General features: G+C 41.2%; 2 protein-coding genes and 1 long non-coding RNA gene across 24 annotated transcripts in view; 1 reads left to right on the forward strand and 2 right to left on the reverse strand.

Annotated features, from left to right (window-relative positions):
- The window catches only part of LOC102224205 (leucine-rich repeat flightless-interacting protein 2-like), a 36,209-nt gene extending 29,049 nt beyond the window's left edge, over positions 1 to 7,160 (reverse strand). For 8 of the 17 annotated variants that reach the window (XM_023336688.1, XM_023336687.1, XM_023336686.1 and 5 more), the window contains exon 1: positions 6,629 to 7,152. In XM_023336688.1, coding sequence (XP_023192456.1) covers positions 6,629 to 6,718 — 90 coding nt within the window. In that variant the 5' untranslated portion in view covers positions 6,719 to 7,152. Of the gene's footprint in view, positions 1 to 6,628 lie in introns of all 17 variants that reach the window. The other 9 variants (XM_023336696.1, XM_023336693.1, XM_023336692.1 and 6 more) reach the window with 6 other exon arrangements.
- Positions 7,161 to 14,351: 7,191 nt separating this feature from the next.
- Positions 14,352 to 23,840, reverse strand: part of LOC102219861 (melanophilin-like) — a 32,333-nt gene continuing 22,844 nt past the window's right edge. For 2 of the 4 annotated variants that reach the window (XM_023336385.1, XM_023336383.1), the window contains exons 11-14: positions 23,442 to 23,630; positions 22,907 to 23,056; positions 22,399 to 22,467; positions 18,524 to 18,785 (exon numbers count right to left, since the gene is read on the reverse strand). In XM_023336385.1, the coding sequence (XP_023192153.1) occupies positions 18,651 to 18,785; positions 22,399 to 22,467; positions 22,907 to 23,056; positions 23,442 to 23,630 (543 nt within the window). In that variant the 3' untranslated portion in view covers positions 18,524 to 18,650. Of the gene's footprint in view, positions 14,872 to 18,523; positions 18,786 to 22,398; positions 22,468 to 22,906; positions 23,057 to 23,401; positions 23,631 to 23,840 lie in introns of those variants that run through there. The other 2 variants (XM_023336384.1, XM_023336386.1) reach the window with 2 other exon arrangements.
- LOC111609215 lies at positions 16,777 to 23,466 on the forward strand. Of its 3 annotated transcripts, XR_002752987.1 has the most exons (6): positions 16,777 to 17,120; positions 17,313 to 17,378; positions 17,533 to 17,815; positions 18,182 to 18,288; positions 18,665 to 18,804; positions 23,382 to 23,466. It is a non-coding gene; the product is annotated as an uncharacterized LOC111609215 (long non-coding RNA). The 3 variants fall into 3 exon arrangements; XR_002752985.1 differs by having other exon boundaries at positions 16,777 to 17,378; XR_002752986.1 differs by lacking the exon at positions 18,182 to 18,288 and having other exon boundaries at positions 16,777 to 17,378.

Genomic DNA, 23,840 nt, shown 5'->3' on the forward strand with positions numbered 1-23,840 from the left:
CCACTGGTACTGAGCTTGATTCTGGTTCTGGTTCTGCTGGAGGTTTCTTCCTGTTACCAGGGAGATTTCCTCTCCACTGTTGCCCCCTGCTGGTCAGGAGGAGTGATGCTCCGCTGGTTTCCCTCAAAACAAACTTTTTATGCTAATTTGAATAATGAACTTGATGCTCTGATTGATAATTAGGATAAATTAGAATGAATGACTGAAGTTAAATCATTTTTTTATAAAATGCATCGAGAACATGTGACCTGGTGGCGCTATAGAAATAAACTGATTTGAATTTAATTAGTAGTGTTTAGTTCTAGCTCCTGCTAGTGGAGCTAGCTCCTGCTAACACAGTGAACAATAGACCACTAGCCGATCATGCTAGCTTGTTTCAGCAGTCATTAGCGGCTCTTGAACACTTTGAGCAGTTTGTCTCCATCCAGACGTTTCATTTCCTTCATTAGCCTCTAAACCTTCTAGCGTTTAGCTAACGGCCTCCAGTCGACTGTAACCTGTCCACAAAATTGGCCCAGAATGCATTGCATCAAGGTGATGAAATGGCGACCTCTGTATGTGAAAAATATAATGAAGACACAGTTTTTGATGTAATTATTAGTTTTTACATCTCACAAACAACAACCTTTAGATTAATTAGAAAACTATTATATATTTAGTCCAAAATGTTAACTAGTCATGAATCAGTTAAGTTTCAACATCTGAAGAACCACAGAAGAAGAACATCAGATGGAGTCGTGCCATGATCTGACAGCAGCATCAACACCAGTCACTTTAACCTGAGTTTACAGCTAAACTCCCATTAAAATATGTTAATATTACAGAATGAACAACAGTTTATGATAGTTTTCTTTTACTAAAACATGCTAACGTCTTATTCTGCAGAATGAAGAAGCGGTGAAGAGCCGTCCTAGTAATTAGCGCTGCCTTTAGTGGCGTCCATGTTGAAGAGCTTTCACTGCAGCCTCCTTCCAGTCACACGCTGGACTAAAAATAGAAACCTGAGGCCGACTGCAGCTGCTGGAATGGGGAGTAAACACTCGGCAAATATTTTCTTAAGTAGCAGCAGGAACAATGCAGTAAACATGCAATCATCATCATCATCATCATCGGCTTTAACTCTTTTATATAAACTCCCAACAAACAGGCTGGGAACATGAAGGTGATGAAACTGAAACCTGCAGCAACATGTAGAAACTCTGATGATATTTCAGTCTTCAAGCTTCAGCCTGTTTGGAAATCCGAACAGATCCAAACTTCATGAAGGTCATCAGGTCAAAGAGAGAATTACAGCTGCAGTGGAAACTTTAACAAATCATCTAATTATCTCAAACCTGATCAGCCTGATCTGATCAGACCTGGAAATGATTCTCATTTAAACTCTAAGCAGCCGACATGAAGCATGTTGCAGCAACCCGTCAGATCCAGCTGCTTAAAAACCGTTACAGGTGTGAGAAAGTAAATACGAAAAGAATAAAACAACCCACTTTCACAACTCAGAAAGGAAATGTACACATTCGGTTTATTGACTCATGTTTGAGTTCCTCTTACTTAACAAACGATGACAGAAGAAATTAGGCAACAGCAGAACTTCAGCTGAAAAGAAGCTGCTTCTTGAAATGTTGCAGTCCTGAAGCAGAACCTTTTCCCCTCATTTGAAAATGTATTTAAATTCAGTTTATTTCTATAGCACCAGTAACACGTCGTCTCCAGGCTCATTTTATTACTCAATTAGTTTGAAAAGTTTTCAAAGGAATCCCAGCTGAGCATGGAGTCGTTGAGTTGACTCCTCCTGACCAGCAGGGGGCGACAGTAGAGGAAAAAACTCATTTTAACATGAAGAAACCTCCAGCAGAACCAGAACCTGATTCAGAACCGTTCAGTACAGGTTGGAGGTTTGAGAAGACAAAATGTCTTGGTCTAAAATCCAGCAGCGGTTCTGAGGATGTTTCCTAAAAATATCTGATTTCTGTCATCACTGTTTAACGTTTATATTATTTTATTAATTTTACACCAGGAACCAGTTTTACCTGCTGTTGTGGTGAAAATTCAATACAAATTCAAAGATACTTCATTAGTCCTAAATAAACATTAAGCTAGCTGGCTACGTGGCTGCAGAGGCAGACGCTGAAAGTTTTGGTAAAATCAAAGTCATGAGTATCTTTATGCCTCACATTCAGTGTTTCTGTCTAACATATTTTAATCTTTTATTTCATTGCTTCCCTTAAAACTTTAAATTTAAAGTTTTAAAGGTTTTTTTCCAGCCAGCGACTCTGGCTAGTTCTACAAGCTAACTAGCTACCCGGATCATTCAGCAGGGATTAGATTACAGCGATGGATAACGTATAATATTTCTGGGAGGAAACATTTTTCATAAAATATTTAAAGAAAATAAAAAAGTTAATCAAACAAACTGACAGAAATAATCTGTTGCTAATTTCAACTCTTAGGCTGGAAATGAGGTTTAAGGGTTAAATAGATGCACAAAATTGATGAATTTATGGTTTAAATCTTCATTTCACCCATTAAACTTTGGACATGTTTTGATAAGAGCAGAAACAGAAACAGCTTTAAGTTTTTCTTCTTTATATTTCGGTTTATGTTGCACCGATTTAACAGAAAAACAATCCCATCCTTCAGAATCCGGTTCCGGTCCGGTTTGGTTAAATCACAGCCGGAAAACGAGACGGAGAATCTCTGTCCAACATTTCCTCCAGTCCAACTGAATTACATCAAAGTGTGTTTGGTTTCAGTTTTGATGATTTTTTTGGTGATTTTTGACGTTTCAGTCTCTAAACGTGGATGAAAAACATGGAGATTAAGAATAATGTGAATTCATGGAGCTTCCTGCAGCTCAGAGCTCCAGCCACCGTTTCTCCGTTTTATCTCCTCCAGCAGCCATTAGACCGATGGGTGAAAATGGGATTCATTAGATTCTTGTGTTGCTGACGGATTCACAGCATCCAGACTGGAAATGGAGACAGGACAGACAGAGGACACGAGTCCAACAGGACAGACGGACGACTGATAAACCAGAACCAGGAAGCTTCCGGACCTCAGCATGCGGTCGGACCGGATCGTCCAGCTTTTCTCCTCCTGAACCAGGAAGTTAGTTTCACCCGTTTCTGATCAGAAAGATGAAGCTATCTGGGCCGGTTCTGCCGCCTCCTCTACAGCTATTTATACCGACCTACATCGGACCGGGTTCATCAGAACCGCTCTCATTTAGCAGGACGGCTGCCCTCCGGAGAGGAAACCAGCAGCTCTGATAAATTCAGGTTTTATCCTGAAACAACAGAAACTTCAGAGCAGCTTTTTCTGGATCTGGACCCAGACCAAACGCCAGAGCGTTCCCATCGCCACACTGACCGACCAAAACGGACCGGCGCCGACAGCGGACACAAAGAGAAATGAGTGATTTCAGAACCAGCTGTGATTCTGCTGCGATCACAAAGACGCACAGAAAAGTTTTCACTCCGAACGACTGGAGAAACGGAAAAACTAAAACTGGAGCAAAAACCGCAAACAGAATAAAATAACCTCTGATTGGTTATCAATACTGATACTGGTTATCAATACTGATACTGGTTATCAATACTGATACTGGTTATCAATACTGATTGGTTCTGTAGATTTAGATTTTATTTTCATATATTGAAGTCAGAAAAGCAGCAGGTCCAGAAGTGAAGCTGAAAAATGTTTTAAAATGTTTCACTGAACAACAAGAATTTATTTACAGCAATTCAAAAATATTCTTGTGAAGCCGCTGACTGGAGGCCAGGCGACCCGTTCTGGTCTCCTGGTTTCTGTTCCTCCGCCTGCAGAACCCAACTGCAGGTTCTGAGTGAGATTGGGTCCACAGGTCCAAGAAGATCTGGTTCAGATATCGGAGGATGTCAGCCATTCTTTAGCATTTCAGAGAATCTAAAAGAGGAAATCTCCAGTTAGCATCTTCAGTGATATTTGCTCTGCTGGAATCTGAACACACAGACCAACATGAGCAGTTCTGGACCGGTTCTGAGAACCGGACCAGCTGCGAGAAACAAACCGGTCCCCCGCCCTCCTTCAGGAGAAAACTCCTCCACGCTCAACAAACAGGAAGCAGTTAGCGATAGCAATCTGCGCGGCCGAGCCAGAGGTGACGTCACCCAGAGGAAACAGTCAGAGGCCGCGCTTCCTTTTAAGGAGCCGAGCCGAGCCGCAGCCAGAACCCTGAGCGGGTCAGGAAGTAACAGGCGGTTCTGTCAGCCAGGAGACAAAACGCTTCATGGAGGTTTGGTGGGAATCGCTGAGGGTTCCAGGAAGGACTGGACCGGTTAAAGATTAGCAGAATGGCTGTTTGTTCAGCCCTGAGCATTAAAGATTAACCGGACCGGACCAGATCAGACCGGGTCGGGTCTGCAGGACTCATCATCACATTGTCCTTCATCCAGATCCAGCTTTGCTAACCGGCCGCCATCTTGGTTTAAGCAGGAAAAGCTGAAGGGAAATTTGAAGGTTCTGCAGTTTTCACACTAAAACTTGGACTAGGACAAATTCAGAAAAGTGCGACACACAAAAACCTCCAGATGTATGAAGCAGGTCTCTCACCTGCTCAGGTCACTGTGACGTCAGAGCAGCTGCTGGTCATAAATACATATGAATGTAAATTAGTACAACTACCCAGAAGTAACCATGGCAACGGCCTTGTTCGAACCAGTACAGTGTTTATAATAATAATTTTTTTAATGGTGGTTTCTCAGTCAGAATGAAATGACCTCATTTTGGATTTGATGATTTGGCGCAGAGACCAACGTTTCATCAAATGAACATTGGAGCAAATTTTCACATCTTTTCTTTTCTTTATTGGACGAATGTTGAGTTTAAACCACAGGGGGTCCAACTGCTGGAGCCGCTGGACACAATGACCGGGTCAGCAAGGTTCTGCAGAATTTATCTGGACAATAAGGAGGAGATGAAACCGTTTGATTCCAGGGTTTAGTTTCTGGTTTAAACGATCAAATATTAAAGTTCTGAACTTCATGAATCTGAATGTTTTCATGTTTCACTGAGTTTGGATTTTCTAAAATCGTTTTCATTCACTGAAAACACGGCGCCGCGTTTCCCTGCGTTCGCCGTTCGGACACGAGGCGCCAGGAGAAGTTCTGCTCGGTTCTTCATGACCCAAACAGAACCGGTCAGAGTGGTACCGGCACGGCTGGCTGCACTTTTATTCTGAAAGTCTGCTGGTTTCCCACCTGTTCCCCTCAGGTCCAAATGCGGCAGCTGACCCGTCGGGCCCGGCTATTTTTAAAGCTCTTCGGCAGAACGGGCCGAGTCATCAGCGCCAACATTCCGACCCGTCAGAACCTCAGAGAGAACCGGTTCTTCCTCCAGACCAGCCCGGGTTAATCCCACAGGTTCTGTTCGGGTCTCCTGCAGACCCAACAGAACCCTGCAGAACCAAACAGAAGAAAGGTTCTGGGAACCAGAAGAATCTGAAGCGTCTCTAATGGGTCGGTTCTGAATCTCAGGTCCGTTCATCAGAACTCTGGTTCTTCCTGGTTCTGAAGTGAAGCATTCTGGGTCTTTACCTGAGGAAAGGCTTCAGCCTGATGGTGCCGTCCGGTTCTAGAACCGATCAGAACCAAACTTCCCTGCAGGAGAACAAGCAGCAAAATGCGGCGCCGCCTGGCAGAACCAGAGTCCAACAGAACCCAGAGAGCCGGATCTCAAACAGCTGCTGGTTCGACCCGTTTACAGACAGACTGTCAGTTCTGAACGGTTCTGTTAAACCAGGTTCTGTTTAACGGGTCCGATCTCCACTGAGGACAGAAGGTTCTGAAGAACAAAGGTCCAACAGAACAACCAGAACCACCATCAGACACCAAACGGGTCAGGAACTTCCCTGCCAGATAGCCAGAACCTGTCGGAACACGACCCGGGCCCGGCTGCCGGTTCCCTTCACAGCACTGACCCAACAACCCAGACGGGTCAGAACCTGAGCGGTTCTGAATCTCAGCAGCTGCTTTTAAATGGCAGCAGGCATTCAGCAGAACCGGCCGGGTCCGGCAGCGCTGAAGCAGAACTTTACCCTCATGTGAAGCTGAACAGATAAAATCTGAGTAAATGTTTTATTTCTGGTCACAGAACCTTCAGAACCAGAACCAGAACCAGAGATCTGCGTCCGGACAGCAGAATTGGTGTAACAAGCTAGTTTCCATGGTAACTGTCTGCCTCTGCTAAATTTAAAGGGATATTTCTCTTTTTGGAGAAACTGTTGAAAGCATGGAGACATTTTGGATCATCGGAACCATCAGAACACATCAACCAGAACTTTTAACTTTTACCCAATTCAGTGTGTAACAGACAGGGGGCGCCCTAACTCACCAAGAAACATTTCAAAACATATTTGAGCTGCAACTGAAATTTTAACCAATTTTCATAAACACGTTTTTATAATAACAATACAGATTATTAAAATAATTTTGTAATTAATTAGCATCAGAGCTAACTAGTCACATGACTTTCTACCAGGAGGGGCCCTGGGCCCCACAGCCATGTCAGAACCGCCTCTTGTAACTGGCGGGTTTGGACCTGGAGCACGTGGTGCTATGCGCAGTTGGTGGCCCAGTCAAAGCCCACTCACCTCTCTGGCGATCAGGTTGAGGGCATCGTCCTCCGCGGTGGACCTCTCCTTGTTGGTGGACCGCTTCCGTCCCGTCCCTTGGGTCCCCATGTCTCCGTCTCAGTGTTTGTCTTCAGCAGCTCGGTTCGGTTCGCTACTAATCCGAACCGGGTCGGCCGGAGCAGCTGGAGCCTCTCATGTGTCTCTAAAATGTCAAGTCAGAGGAACCGAAGAGACGATCCGCGGCGGCTCCGCTCATTGTCACACATCCGTTCTTTCAGTCGCTCCTTCCTGTGTTTCCGAACCGCAGCGAAGTTCTGCTCAGTCCGAAACGCTGCGACCCAAAGTTGCGCTCACACCGACCTCACGGTCCAGTCCGGCCGGTCCGGTCCGGTCTCTGGCTGTAATAAAAGCAGAACCAGAACTTTTCCAGAGAGCTGAAGTGAGTCTCATCAGTCTGGAAACGTGACGCAGCGGAAGACTCGAACCTGCCGCACTAAAAACTTCACAGCGCGGTGCCTTCACGGACCGTCGGAATATTCAGATAGCCACAGCTAAAACTCACCAACTGGCGGTCTGGAGACAAGAGATATGTCACTGTGACGTCACTATGTGTAAGGCAAGGCAACTATATTTCTATACCTTTCAGCCAAAAACAATTCAAAGTGTTCAAGAAAATTAAAAACATCACAAAAAAACCTAATACTAATAAAACATTATTAAAACATTTATAGCTTCTGTTCGTTGGCTATACAATAATAACACTTTCTAGAAATAATTTATAATCATTTGAATAATAATGCTAATCTGCGTTATTATTTTATTATATAGCTTTATATAATAATATATTTTTGTCATTATATTAATATTACCTTGACATCTATAAATAAGACGTAAAACTTTCACATTCCCTTTAAAAGCAGTTGAACTAAACCCACTTTTTAATATTTGCTGGTTGGACAGATGGAAACTCCTACTGGTTCCGGTTCTGGTTCTGCTGGGTTCTTCCTAAATGGAGTCCTTCTTTTCATGTAGATCAGGAGGAAATATTAATGCAAAGTCCGATCATCACAGGAAGAATTTCAATACTATCTATTAACGAATAAATATTTAATATTTACTCATGTCAGTAAGTGATCCGAACCTGGGTCCAAATGGAGCAGATTAATCTTCATAATATTCCAGTTTGTGTCTCTGTGTTCAGAATAAAAGATTTTAAACCAACCGCCTCAAGTGAGCAACTGAGTGTTGAATTCTCCGAGCCTCACATGAACGCAGCATCAACTGCTGGACTCCAGAAGCGTTCAGGGATTCAGTTTCAGTGGGAAAGCTCAGCCCCCCTCAGACCTCTGAGCTATTTTTAATGATGACCACTGAGCTTTAAAACAGGCCGCAGATTCTTAAAGAGAAACACGGCCGGTTCGGCCACACGGTTCGGAACCGGAACCATGTGGACCGGTCACTTTATAATCAGGTTTTATGGATATTTAGAGACATGCGTTGAATTCAGCTCCTTTCTAAAGAATCATTAAAGAGAAAAAAAACCTCAAACTCAACTTTTAGATGATGAGTAATTGTCTAAAAGGTGTCTACATTTACCACAGAGGCTTCTTAAAAAACTAAATTACTAAACAAGATTTGTCTCTAGTTGCTTTTTTTGAAAAAGCAAACAAATGTTTTTGCTAGTTGCTTTAATGAAAAAAGTCGCCATATTTGTCTCTAATTGCTTTATTTAAAGAAGTTGTTTGATTTGTCCCTAGTCCTTAGAAAAAAAATTGCTGGTTTATTTTTGGAAAAAAGTCTGGAGTTTCTGAACAGTTGCTAAATATAGCAACAAAGCTAAGTTAGCAGCAATTCTTCTCTGGTCCTGACCACAGCCCCGCTTAGCACCATTCATTCCCACGTTTGGCCACGCCCCTCGGCCTCTCTAGGCCACGCCCCTCGGCCTCTCTAGGCTCCGCCTCTCAGTGTCTATAGGCTCCTCCTCTTTGGTGAAAATCGCCAGGGGGCGGGGCTAAGCTTTCACTGGTGGCTAGTTACACTTTCCAGTTCACTGAGAGGATAGAAAATACCCACCAGAACCAGAACCAGAACGAGCAGTGGTCCGCCTCGCTGAGCGGACAGGAGGGAGAAACACAGACACACTGAACCAGGAGAACGTTCTGTAGCTAACAAACTGTTCTGTAGCTAACAAACTGCAGAAGCACAAAATCTCACCAAGTGTTTTTGTTTAGTTTCAGGTACAAATATCTGAGTAAACCTGAAATAAGACCAAACTAATTTATAAGCAACTTTTCAGGGAGAAACAGGAGATTGTTTCAGTCAGTAGTTTCTTAAAATTAGTAACTAAAAAAACTAAGTCTTGATTCCACTGGCAGAGTTTCACTTAAAACATTTGAAACATTTTGTTAGAAGTGAAAAAATCCACCAGTGGAATTTGTAATGTTTGTAAAATAAATTTTAAGGAGTTATTTCCTGATTCTTACTTTGGCCCAGTTTCTAAACATGAGGAACGCTGCCCCCTGGTGTTCACACGGTGTAACCGCAGGTGGTTCGCAGACCCGGATCATCAGGACCTCAGAGGTTCCCAACATGTGGAGGAGAATCAGAGCAGAACCTTCTGCAGAACCTTCTGGTTCCTCTGGGTCCGATGGAGCTGCAGCCTGCAGCAGGAAGTGACATCACTTTTATTACCCCTAAACTTTGATTTTAAAGGATGCGTTCAGGAACACGTCGCCTACTGAGTCTCTAGGAAACATGAACTTCTCTGAGGAAATGGAAATTATTTCAAGTGTCTGTGTTCTGGTTCAGAACCTGGATCAGGATTTACTACCTACTGAAACCTGACGGCAGCAGCAGCTTTATGACGGATTCATGTTTGACAGGAAAGTTTATTAAAGGAGAAAAACAGGATAAAAAATGAACATCAATATTCTGGTGATTCATTGAACAGAGTTGATTTTATTGGTTTGTAATTAAAACGTTTGTGGTCCGAAAAATGGCAACAAAAAGCTGCTGAATAATTCAGAGAGACAGGAAGCAGCAGCATCAACTGTAGAAGCAGAGGTCCTCAACACGGGGGGCGCGGCCCCCACAGGGGGCGCACAGGTACTGAAGTGGGGTCGTGAGATTTCTGATTAATTTGATGTCTTCAAAAGAAATATTATCATGAATCCACCTTGTGACAAGCTGATAACAGGAAGCATGAATAATGTATTTTCAGCAGAAATAAAAATATTTTATTTCTGAACAGATGTTAAAAACAAATCTGTTCATTATGTTAAAAGTTCTTCATTTTATCCTAAATAATAGTTTGTTCATATCATTGGTGGGAAATTTAAACTGAAGGTTTGTCTTTCCTACTGTATTTAAAATCTGACAAACAAACAAATAATCATATAACGAGGAATATGATTAAATTATGTTTGAGGTGAAACTGAACATTAAAGAGTTAATATTTTATCCCAGTAAACTCTCGGTATATAAACTCTAACATGTTCGGTATAGAGAGAAAAGTTAGAAAAAGAAAATTAATATTGAAATATTTATATGAATTTACAGTGTTTAATCCATGTTATGTTCCTAATTTAACCTCCAGATTTAACATTGAAAGAAATAATCCAACCTTCCTGCAGACGGTCGGCTCCTCCCACTGACTCAGAACCTTTAGAATCATCTGGACTCAGAACCTTTAGGATCATCTGGACTCAGAACCTTTAGGATCATCTGGACTCAGAACCTTTAGAATCATCTGGACTCAGAACCTTTAGGATCATCTGGACTCAGAACCTTTAGGATCATCTGGACTCAGAATCTTTAGGATCATCTGGATTCAGAACCTTCCGGACCTTCAGCTTGTTTTTCCTGCAGCAGCTGAACAGACTAAGATATGAAGGAAAAATGAAGTCATGAAGCCAAACAGCAGGTCCATGTTGGACAGGCTGACAGGCCTGTAATGTGATGACTGATGATTTTTGTTTGATGGTTTTGATGATAGCATTTGATAAAATGCATTTAGTTTATTTGATAATTGGCTTTTATTGTGTTTTTATGGTGTAAATCACATTGAACTTCTTGCTGATTTCATTTGCTAAACAAATCAACTGGACTCTGGTCTCCAAACTGCAGCATGGAGACGACTGAACAGAACCATGGAGAACTATTTGTTGTTCAGGTACAAACCATAAATATGGAGGACAGACGGACCTCTGGGAACCTCTACTGGTCCACTGGACTGGTTTTGGTCCAGTCTGTGGTTTCACAAATAGAACCACAAATTAGTAAAAATGTTGAATACAAACTTTTCAAACTGAATCAGTTCAGTTTGAATTATTTTAATTATTCACTTGGCCTCCACCGCACACTGTGTTCACATGTGTTCACATGAGACATGAGAAAAAGATCTGAGTTCTCATTAAATACGTTGGAATAAAATTAGATTAAAATAATTAGTCTGAATATTTAAAATCAGCTCACCTGTGTTACATTCGGCTTAAAGCAGAACTTACAATACACACAAGGGAGATCTGTCCCAGGAATCAGGTAAGGTATGCTACACCATTAATTTGGAAAATAAATAAATACCCAATCACTCATAAGAAATAAGTTGATCCTTAGCAACAATGATTTATTCAAAAAGAATTTCAATATAATAATAATAGTTATCTTGATAGATAGATCGATAACCACATTCCCTCAAAAATAATTATGGTCACTCGGTTTGAATCAGCAAAAGACCTAATTAATTAAATGTCCAAAATTTCCCCATCCTTTTTTCAAAGAGATTATTGTCCACAAAGCAGTTCCATATCCTGGGAAAATAAACAAAGTCCTGGAAGTATTTCCCCGTTTTGATCCAAAGTCCCGATCCAAACTGAAAAATCCTAACGTCAAAACTCCTCCCAACAAAGATACGGAAAAAGAGTGGTACCACCAAAAATCCCCAAATAGAAAAGTACCGTCCAGATCTCACCGGGAGCGTTTCTCCTTCCCCTCGGCGGCGTCCACTTGCACCGGGCGCCGTTTCCTGGGTGCAAACTCCGATCCAGTTCCTAAAATACTGTCTGCGGCACGGGGCGATCTTTGATCGCTGTTTTTTATGTCTTTCCTTTGATTTTTACTAGTTTTAAACGTTCAGACAAGTCAAAACTCCCGCTGCACAGATCTCACGGTGAGCGTCTTCCTCACACGCCCCTTTTTAATCACTCATTTGTTTCACACACACCTGAAAACATCAGGATTTACCCAAATCAGTCATAACCAGTGGAAATTAGAATCCTTTTTAACAATTAATCACAGCAACTGTTCTACATGACAGGTTGATACATTTATTTTTTAATGTATTTATTCAGAAAAAAACAAACATAGTGGTTATGTTACACCTGTTTGCAGATGAAGGTTAGTCTGATTTCAAATCAAAATGTAAAAACTTCGACCAGCCGCTCTTTAAAGACACACAGCTCGGCCCAGGTCCAAGTCCAGGTCCAGGTTCTGGTCCAGGTCCAGGTCCAGGTCCAGGTTCTGGTTCTGGTTCTGGTAGTTTCCTGTGAATAAAGGCGGTTTGCTGATGTGAGTGCAGGGAGAAAAGACCTGGACAGGGAGAGAAGCTGATCTGACCTCTGAACTTTGCTCTGGTTCTCATGTTCTCCACTCAGAGCGGTTCTGGAGGGAGAGACTCCGTCCTCACGTCGATCCATGCTGCGGGACTCATCAGCTACACCTTCTAGCTTCACCTGAGGAGGAAACACTGAACGTTCATCATTTACTAGAAGCATCGGCACTGAGAGAACGTCAGTCAGTCTGCAGCCACTAGGTGGAGCCACTGAGCGGAACTTTACAGAGAACAAACGTAGAAAACTAAAATAGAAACAACAAACATTCAGTCTAAAGTTAGTGAAAGAAAAACAAGTTCACTCTGCACAAAGTTATCCAGTCGTTTAAAATGTTTATGATGCAAATTAAATAAAGTCTCACATTGACAGAACCATTTTTATTTATGGAATTACATTTTTAATAAACATATTTAAAATGTATCTATGGAAATACGTAAAGTAGAAGTTTATATATTAGACCAGCTGTGACGTCACTGGTTCAGAACAACTCAAGTTAAAACTGTAAATTGTAAAAAGTTTAAGCGGTTCATATAATAAATATGTTTCACTAAGAGCTACATAAATGTTTCCTGCTCATCTTGTTGGTTCGATTCGGTTCTTTTCACCATTTTGTGTCTGATAACATAAAAACTGGGTCAATCTGCTGGGATCAATCAAAGATCAATATTTTACCTTTAGATGAAGATCAGTGGAAGGAAACGACTTCCACCACAATGAGAGGAAATGAAACTTCAACCAGGAAACTCAACCTGAGTTCAGATGAACCGGTACCATCAGAACCGGTACCATCAGAACCCGTTCAGCCCGTCTGCTGCAGTCAGACTCTGATCTGCTGAATTCTTCTCTGTTCAAAGTTTAAAATGGAGAAACTTCATTTCCTGACTGAACAGAACCAGAACCAAGCATGAAGTTCTGTTCATCCAACAGAACTGAGTCTGTCTGATCAATAATAAATAATAAATGAGTTAATATCTTTTTTTTTATTTGCTGTGATTTGTTTTCTGCTCAGGGCAGAAAAAGTCCAACAGAATCCCATCAGAACATTTTGGTTCTGGAAAACAGCGGTTCTACTGGCTTCAACACATTTAGCATTAAATAACTGAACTGCTCCTGTTTGGACCTCCATCTCTCCATCAGAACCACCAGCCTAACCGGGTCACATGGACTTCATCCAATCCAGTTATTCTGATGCATTTTCCAGTTTTTCCACAATCCCAGTTTATTTTCTCTGAATGTTCAGCTCAGAGTGATGATGGTTCTGACCCAGAAACATCCAGAACCTCCTGGGACTAACCAGCTTCTCCTTCTGATCTCAGCTGGAGGACTTCCTGTTTCCTGTCCAATCAGAGGACAGAGAGCAGAGGGACACGCCCACTCCCTGTAGAACCGACTGATAAAAGAGGAGTAGTGCTGTGGGCTCCTGATGCCCAGAGGAGGCAGAAATCACCAAGGCAACCAGTGACTTATGCTGAATCACCATAGCAACCAGTGACTCAGCAGATAATCCAGGTTCTGGTTCAGGAGCAGCAGGTTGATGACGCAGCAGGTCAGAGTTCTGGTTCAACTCAGGAGAACAAAAAGTCCAGAACAGATTTCTGTCTGTTGAGACGTTTAATAAAAACAAAGAAGAAGAAAAACAGCAGGAAACATGGAGGACCAATCCGGATGGGATTCATCCCAGCAGAACCTGCATGTTGAAAGGTTCCGAGTCATTTTTAATGGTTCAGGTTTTTGTTTTTAATGGAAATGAAAACCAGACCCAGTTCTGACACCAAACCAGAGGTTCTGGTTCTGGTTCCTTTCTGGACCTTCAGTTCTAGTCGTGTTCCTTCAGCAGCTTGTCCTGAAGCAGGTCAGGCCCAGTTTACTGCTAATAACAACAACAACAACAATAATAATAATAATAACAATAATTAATAATAATAACAATAATAATTATTAATAATAACAACAATAATAATAATAATGATAAATAATAATAACAACAATAATAATTAATAATAGTAACAATAATGATGATAAATAATAATAACAACAATAATAATAATTAATAATAGTAACAATAATAATAATAATAGTTATTATTATTATTAATAATTAGTGTTTTATTTTTAACAATAATAAAACACTGTATGGTCTCTCATGGTCGCTGGACAATTAAAAACCATCATAGAAAAAAATCAACAAATGGAATAGAGATGATAAAAAATTCACATCAGCATAAACTAAGAATATACTAATCTAAAATAATGGCCAGATTTAAACGGTCAGCTGTGATTTAGACGCAGCCGCCATCTTGTGAGTGGCGTTTTAGTGGAACCTGAAGACGTGATGCCGACCTGCTGGAGGTTCTGGTTCTACTGATGGAAATAAAGACGAACTTCAGAAATAATAAAAACTTAAACGAGTTTCTGTGAAATCCGTCACGTTGCTATGGTTACCAATTCGTTCACGCTCGGTTACGATTAAACCTTCAAACTAAATAAACAAAGAGATAAAAATAAAAAGACATGGTCACAGGCTGGAACGGCATCCTGTCACCATGGTAACGGGATGCTGGGATGTTCACTGCCGCCTCCGTCTCCGGGCGAAGCGATGAAGGTCACATGATGCTCAGCCTCCTCTTCATCAGCCCGCCGTCAGCACCGGGTTCTGTAACGCAGAGAAGTTACTGCTACCAAGCTGATGACATCACTTCCTGCTTCAGCTTAAATTTATTATGTACTGTGATAAATAATAATATAATAACTAATATCATGTTTGATTATTACAATGTAATCAGATTTTTCTGATTATTTTGACAGAATTAAAGCCCAAAAGTATGTAATTATTCAAAACACAAATTATTTTTATTAACTTTTCTGTATTTGAAATAATTAAAGTGATAGTATGAATTTCTAAATTTCTTTAGATTTGTTTCATGCAATGAATCCGGAGCCGTACACCTCACCACCGTCTGTCTGTCTGAGCTTCTGTTTTCTCTACATCTAGATGAAGTTCTGCTGGTCGTCTGACAACCTTTGACCTTCAGCTCCTTTCTAACCTCTGATCACCTCCAGATAAGAGTTTTTCCTCCTGGACTCTGGCAGAACCGCTGGTAGCTGACGGTCCGTCACCTTGACCTCACCCAGAGGTCAAACATTCATAATGATGAGAAAAGTTCTGACAGAATCCAGACTGATCCATCAGATCTCTGGGAAGACGTGTTGATGAAGAGTTCATTTCTAACTTCACTTCCTGACCCTGAGGGGAATGTTGTCGTCCTTCCATCAACTGGTTCCAACTGGTTCCAACTGGTCCCAACTGGTTTTAACTGGTTCCAACTGGTTTTAACTGGTTCACATTGGTTCCAACTGGTTTCAACTGGTTCCAACTGGTTTTAACTGGTTAGTCATGGCTCTGACTGCAGTTAGAGATCAACACATTGACTTCACTGGAATCACATGCTTTCCTGTCTTTCCCATCTGTAAGAGTGGAAATTATTCCCTAGGAAGTTCTGGACTGATATGAAACGCTTTGATGGATGAATAAATATCTTGATACAGGATTATTATCCTCAATGAATATACAGTATATATGTAAAAAAAATTCCCTTCTCACCCACGGCGGGTGGTTCTTATCCTCTGAGCTCGGGTCCTCTACCAGAGGCCTGGGAGCTTGAGGGTTCTGCCCAGTATCTTGGCTGTGCCAAGGACTGCACATTTTTGGACTGAGATGTCTGATGTTGTTCCTGGGATCTGTTGTAGCCATTGGTCCAGTTTGGGGGTGACTGCCCCGAGGGCCCCGATGACCACAGGCACCACTGTGGTCTTCACCTTCCAGGCCCTCTCCAGTTCCTCCCTGAGGCCCTGGTATTTCTCTAGTTTCTCGTGCTCCTTTTTCCTGATGTTGCAGTCGCTTGGTATTGCTACATCTATCACAACAGCTTTCCTCTGTTGTTTATCCACTACGACAATGTCTGGTTGGTTCGCCATTACCATTTTGTCTGTCTGGATCTGGAAGCCCCACAGGATCTTAGCTCTGGCGTTCTCCGCCACCTTTGGGGGTGTTTCCCACTTTGATCTCGGGGTTTCCAGTCCATATTCTGCACAGATGTTTCTGTACACTATGCCTGCAACTTGGTTATGTTGTTCCATGTACGCTTTCCCTGCCAGTATCTTGCACCCTGCTGTTATGTGCTGGACTGTCTCAGGGGCCTCCTTGCACAACCTACACCTTGGGTCTTGTCTGGTGTGGTATATCTGGGCCTCTATTGCTCTGGTGTTTAGGGCCTGTTCCTGGGCGGAAAGGATGAGGGCCTCTGTGCTGTCCTTGAGTCCAGCTTTTTCCAGCCATTGGTAGGATTTACTGATATCAGCCACTTGGGTTATTTGCTGGTGGTACATCCCATGTAGGGGCTTGTCCTCCCATGATGGAATCTCTGGCACCTCAACCTCCGTTCCCTGTTGTCTGAGATATTCACTGAGCACATTGTCTGTTGAGGCTTTGTCCCTGATGTATTTATGGATCTTAGTTGTTTCGTCCTGGACTGTGGTTCTCACACTCACTAGTCCTCTGTGTAGCAGTGTGATGTTATTACACTAGATTGTAAAGTGAGAAGCTTTCCGGTAGGAAATTATATGAGCACTGACAGCTTTTATTTTGAAAAGACGACCAATCCATTTCAAAACAGTGGGTAACTTCCTGTCCCAAAATTATTATCTTTATTCAAATTTAATATGTTGTGAATAAAACTGTGAATTATTACCTTTAATGTTTAACATATTGAGTTCATAGATTGTTGTTTAAAGTATCAGTTCGAAATTTAAAAAGAAAAGTTATCGGGTCATACCATTATAACCTGTGAAAGGTTTTCCCACGCTTTCCGTCGCGCTCTTTCTGTTCGGATCCCGTGGGAGAAGGTATGAAGTTTTGCTTTTTGTGTTTAATAAGTGTATTTTAAGGGTAATAAGTGTTAGTTTTATTACTGGTTTTGTAAAACAATGGGTGTTGAAGCACTTAACCTGCAGTTAGCAGTTATCTAGCTGCTCTTCTGATACATGAAACATTGCTTCATCTATGTGCTGAAAATAGTATTGTTCATGATTAAACAGGCGCTGTGGAACACTGTGAAAAGAAAAGCCTGTTCTTGATTACTATTTTCTGCCATTTGAATGCAGGTATGTGATGTTTCATTATTATTTTTGGTGGGATTATTTGGTTTAATTATTCTGTTTAATTATTTCTTTTCTTATTCATGTACTGTTTAAGATTATTATGTCCATGTTTGGGCTTAGTTATTAATTAGTGTTGCAATTGTTTTTATTTTGCAAGGTAAATGTGTTACTTTACACAAGTCACACGCGGCTCTTTCTGTTCGGATCCCGTGGGAGAAGGCGCTGTGGAACACTGTGAAAAGAAAAGCCTGTTCTTGATTACTATTTTCTGCCATTTGAATGCAGGATCATTAAAAGTGCTTTCCAATCAGCTGTGGTCTGGCTGTGGTCACTCTTCTACAAGACACAACGCAGAATCAACTACGCTACATCTGCCTCCTTCCTTGCGGCTCGTGTACAGTCTCAGGGTGCTGGATTTGGGATGGAACCCTCCATGCATTGTTAGTAGTTTTCTAGTCTTAATATCCGTGGCTTTTATCTCCTCCTTTGGCCAGCTAATTATTCCAGCAGGGTATCTGATTACTGGCAGGGCATAGCTGTTTATCGCACGGATTTTGTTCTTGCCACTTGTAACTGTCCTCTATGTCTGCTATTGTTCCTTCTGGGAGTGAGACCCCTTCTGTGCGGATGACCTTTCCCCTCAGCCGACCACACTTCTCTAGTCCGAATGACATCCCAATGTCCGTGCTGTAGATCCTGGTGGTGTGGATCAGTGAGTCGATGTCTCGCTCACAAGGGTTCTTCAAGGGTGGTTTTCAACTTGTACATTTGTGTTGTATCTCTCGCCCATTTCCGTCTTGTTCCAGTAGCCCATTTATCATCAAGGTGCCCTGGTTCCCCAACACCTGACGCAGACCTTGTTTGGCCGGGCGACGTCTGAGCCGGCATGTTATGCATTTTAGTATCTCTCATGGTATGAGGTAGGCAGTAGCTTGAAGGGTCTTGCCTAAGGACCCAGACTGGATTCGAACCCCGCCCTCTCGGCGGGGTTCGAACAGACATATACTGATGTCTTATCTATTGAGCTATCCAGCCAGCAATATATATATATATATATATATATATATATATATATATATATATATATATATATATATATATATATATATATATATACATATTTAGCATTCATTTGTTAGTTTGGGAGAAGTGCTTCAGCCTTTATTAACAGACCTTAATGGGACAGAAGGTTTGCTAATAAAGGCTATTTTCATTTCTATCAGTGAAAATATAATTTTTAATCTCCTAATAAACCTGAATAATTTTTTATCTTTGTTATTTTAACACAGTTGTCCTGATCACCAGAAGAGGAAACCTAAGGCGGGACACGGCGGGTCGCCCTGTTGGGTCGCGGCGCTTACTGCTGGGAACGTTGTGGGAGAGTCTCCGAGTCCGGACTGGGATCGCCGACTGCAAACAGAGAGCAAAGGTCAGAGTTCACCCAGAGTTTTTACCTGAACGGTTCTGAGCCGCAGCTGGAGGAGAAGAAAAAACTCCAAATTATATGAAGAAAAGTCATAATACAAAAATAAAACCTAATGGGGAAAAAATAATAATAATACTAGAAAATTTCGGAAGAAATTTAGCCGGGGCCTGCCAAGGCGCGCCCGTCGGGCATGGGCCCGGCGTCGTCGCGCCACAAATCGGCGTCGACGCCAAAGAACGCCGCGACGTGATCAGCGGCACGCGGAGAACCGCAAGAACGTTAAGCGAGGCGGACGTGCACCGTTCGGTACGATTTAAAATGTTGTCGAGGCTTTTATTTTGGAAGTTTTGTTAAACTTCATTTCAAAGGGCCAAACTAATCCCAAGCGTAATAGTCCTTGGGTTAAAATAGTTATATAATGCTCAAAACACAAGTAGCTGATGTAAAAGTATTCAAGGCTTTTATTTTGAAATTTTCAGTATGCTTCATTTTAAAGTTCTGAACTAATACCACGTGTAAGAGTGCTTTGGATGAAAAAGTCAAATAAAGCCAAAAAGAGCAATTACGTCATGTAAAAATATTCAAGGCTTTTATTTTGAAATTTTCTGTATGCTTCATTTCAAAGGGCCAAACTAATACCATGTGTAACAGTGCTTTGGATGAAAAAGTCAAATAAAGCCAAAAAGAGCAATTACGTCATGTAAAAATATTCAAGGCTTTTATTTTGAAACTTTTGTAAAGCTTCATTTCAAAGGGCCAAACTAATACCATGTGTAACAGTGCTTTGGATGAAAAAGTCAAATAAAGCCAAAAAGAGCAATTACGTCATGTAAAAATATTCAAGGCTTTTATTTTGAAATTTTTGTTAATCTTCATTTCAAAGGGCCAAACTAATACCATGTGTAACAGTGCTTTGGATGAAAAAGTCAAATAAAGCCAAAATGAGCAATTACATGATGTAAAAATATTCAAGGCTTTTATTTTGAAACTTTTGTTAAGCTTCATTTCAAAGGGCCAAACTAATACCATGTGTAACAGTGCTTTGGATGAAAAAGTCAAATAAAGCCAAAAAGAGCAATTACGTCATGTAAAAATATTCAAGGCTTTTATTTTGAAATTTTCTGTATGCTTCATTTCAAAGGGCCAAACTAATACCATGTGTAACAGTGCTTTGGATGAAAAAGTCAAATAAAGCCAAAAAGAGCAATTACGTCATGTAAAAATATTCAAGGCTTTTATTTTGAAATTATCAGTATGCTTCATTTTAAAGTTCTGAACTAATACCACGTGTAAGAGTGCTTTGGATGAAAAAGTCAAATAAAGCCAAAAAGAGCAATTACGTCATGTAAAAATATTCAAGGCTTTTATTTTGAAATTTTCAGTATGCTTCATTTCAAAGGGCCAAACTAATACCACGTGTAACAGTGCTTTGGATGAAAAAGTCAAATAAAGCCAAAAAGAGCAATTACGTCATGTAAAATTATTCAAGGCTTTTCTTTTGAAATTTTCAGAATGCTTCATTTCAAAGGGCCAAACTAATACCACGTGTAACAGTGCTTTGGATGAAAAAGTCAAATAAAGCCAAAAAGAGCAATTACCTGATGTAAAAATATTCAAGGCTTTTATTTTGAAATTATTATTATTCTCCATTTTAAAGTTCCAAAGTAATCCCATGTGTAACAGTGCTTTGGATGAAAACGTCAAATAAAGCCAAAAAGAGCAATTACCTGATGTAAAAATATTCAAGGCTTTTATTTTGAAATTATTATTCTCCATTTTAAAGTTCCAAACTAATCCCATGTGTAACATTGCTTTGGATGAAAAAGTCATATACGGCCAAAAAAAGCAATTACCTGATGTAAAAATATTCAAGGCTTTTATTTTGAAATTATTATTATTCTCCATTTTAAAGTTCCAAAGTAATCCCATGTGTAACAGTGCTTTGGATGAAAACGTCAAATAAAGCCAAAAACAGCAATTACCTGATGTAAAACTATTCAAGGCTTTTATTTTGAAATTATTATTATGCTCCATTTTAAAGTTCCAAACTAATCCCATGTGTAACAGTTACTGAGTTAAATCAGTTATATACAGCCCAAAGCAGCAAGTAGTTGTAAAGGCCAGTTCTCAGTCCTGATCTGTTTCAACTGAGGATAGATAGAACTACAGTGATGCGTTTTTGTAGTCCAAATCACCAGCCAATAGCCTCTTGAGTTCCGTTGCTATGGCAAATAATGGTCTCAGCAGGTGTGAGCTCTGAGCTGTGAGCTCTCAAACACACAAGTGTGTTTGAGCAAACACACTTTACTGAAAAAAAGCATTGGAAACAAATCCTTCTTGTTCGGGAACCGTAATACATATTCGAAAAGCGTTTTAAGCGTATGACAGTTCAATGTGTCTTCTGCGATAGTCCCGAGATTCATATCTGTACCTCACTCAGAGCATTTACAGCGATGAGAGAAAGAAATGTTGTGCCCATATCTGATCCGAGGTCGGCTGTCACTCTAATATGACCAAAAATGAGAAACTTTGGGTCGCTTAGAGGCAAATTGTGGACAAACCGTAACTGGTATCGACGAGCCGTCTTCACTTTCGAAGAGATCACAGACGTATCTACAAAATGAAATTTGAATGGCATTTCTAGGTGAATTTGTGACGACACAGCAAATCCTCAAAAATAGGGTATTTCTAGGATTTTTCCCATTGACTTATAATGGGATTTTTTTCGTAGTTTTTTGCGAATTATGTCGCCACGTTAAGCCCAAATCCCACCAAAAGTAATAGCAATCATGGCGTGAATTTTCTGCACGTTTTGATACCTCATTTGTAGGTGTGCACCCAGCGGTATGAGCCGCATTAACGGTTACGGAAGAAAAATAAATAAAGAGACGCTTCTCTCCGACAATAGTAATAGGTTCCTGCCATTGCTTTGCATGGCAGGCCCCAATGAGAATAAAGTCATAATAATGTGAGAATATTCGTAATATGAAAACAAAGATGTTTTCATATTGTAAAATATGAAAATATTGTAATAATTTGAGAATGAAATAAAAAAATAAGAAAAAGGTAACAATAAAATGCAAATTAAGATGTAATAATAAGAGAAAAACATCAGAATATTACAATGATAGCATAATAAATGTAATAAAGTTGTAATATTAAAAACATGAAAACTGCACAAAACAATCAGAGTTAAAATGAGCAACGTTGATCATCTAGTTAAGTTATAATCTGGTTTTTAAATAAGGAAATATTTAATATTTTCACTCATCAGCATCAAATGATCAGCAGCAGGAAATTAAAATGTTTATTTAGAGTAAATAATCCCAGATTGAGCCGCTCACAGCAGATCCTCATTAATCTATCAAAGCTTTTTTACAATTAAAAGAATTTTTTTCTCTTAGTTTTAATATTTTCTTCTGTTAATATTATAACATAAAACACATTTTCTTAGTCTGGCCTGAAGCGCCGATATTCATAAACAGGTGATGTGATATTAATCAGCAGCAAAGACTTTGTGACCTTCAGTGACCTTTAATGACCTTCAGTGACCTCTAATGACCTTCAGTGACCTCTAATGACCTTCAGTGACCTTACCCTCCTCCTGCGGTCTGTTGGGCCCCCAGCGGTGCTCAGTGCAGCGATCCGGTCCTCGATGTAGGAAACCTGAGGAGAAACGGCTTCGTTAGTGGATCTGGGTTTGAGCGGCGCTGTGACCCATTCTGACCGTTTCTGACCATTCTGACCCGGTTCGGACCCGTTCAGACCTGGTTCTGACCCAGTTCTGACCCGTTCTGACCTGGTTCTGACCCAGTTCTGACCCGGTTCGGATCCGTTCGGACCCGTTCTGACCCGGTACGGACCCGTTCTGACCCGGTACAGACCCGTTCTGACCCAGTTCTGACCCGGTTCTGACCCAGTTCTGACCCGGTACAAACCCGTTCTGACCCAGTTCTGACCCGGTTCTGACCCGGTTCGGATCCGTTCTGACCCGGTACAGACCCGTTCTGTCCCGGTTTGGACCCGTTCTGACCCGGTACAGACCCGTTCGGATCCGTTCTGACCCGGTACAGACCCGTTCGGACCCGTTCGGACCCGTTCGGACCTGGCTCTGGGCGCTCTGCACGTCGGCGGCCGCCTGAGCCACTCTGTCCTCCAGCTCCAGCAGTAAGGAGGCGGAGCCTCTGCTTGCAGTTCTGGGCGGCTCCAGCGGGGGGCGCTGCTTGGTGTCGGGGCTCAGTGGGAGGCGGTCGGCCTGCAGGAGAAACAGCAAAAACACATCAGGAAACAGTTAAACAGTCTCAACATTAATAAACTGTATTTTATATTGTATTTATGAAGTTATTTAATTTCCCTTTTGGATCAATAAAGTTTTTCTGAATTTGAACTGAACTGACTTTGGGCATAAAAGTTTTTTAAGTGTCTGAATCTGTAATTTTTTCTAAAAACTAAAGGAGGTGAGACAGTAGCTGGTCGGATTTTGGGCTGAACTGGTTTTACTGGTGGAACAGCAGAACATTTCACTGCTGCTTCATTTTCTCCTTACGTGTCGATGTTTTTATTTTCTGTTTTACTGTCAGAGAAATGAGAGGAAACAAACGTCATGACGCTGGATGTTCTCCGTCTGGAGCCGATCGAACCTTCAGATCCTCCTCCAGCCCGGTTCTGGTCCTGGTTCCGCCCGGGTCGTCCTCCTCAGAGCTCAGGCTCTGGTCGCTGATGTTGTGGGTCAGCTGGTGCAGCTTCAGCCGGAGCTGCTGCTCCTCCAGCTCCTCTTCATCCCACTGAGGAAGACGAGGAGGGGACGGACTCTGAGCGGTTCTGACGTCCTGCAGAACCAGAACAGAACCCAGAACCCAGACTCTGGGTTTAACTGATTTTATATCAATAAAAATACAGAATTTAATGATAAATCATCATAAAAATAATCTATAAAATGTGTTTCAGTCACATTCAGCCGACCTCAGCAATAAAACAAAACAAAATACAACTAATTAAATAATATTTAAATCAAAATGAAATTTAAAACCTGGAATTAT

The sequence above is a fragment of the Xiphophorus maculatus genome, chromosome 7, assembly GCF_002775205.1.
Source record: "Xiphophorus maculatus strain JP 163 A chromosome 7, X_maculatus-5.0-male, whole genome shotgun sequence".
NCBI lineage: Eukaryota > Metazoa > Chordata > Actinopteri > Cyprinodontiformes > Poeciliidae > Xiphophorus > Xiphophorus maculatus.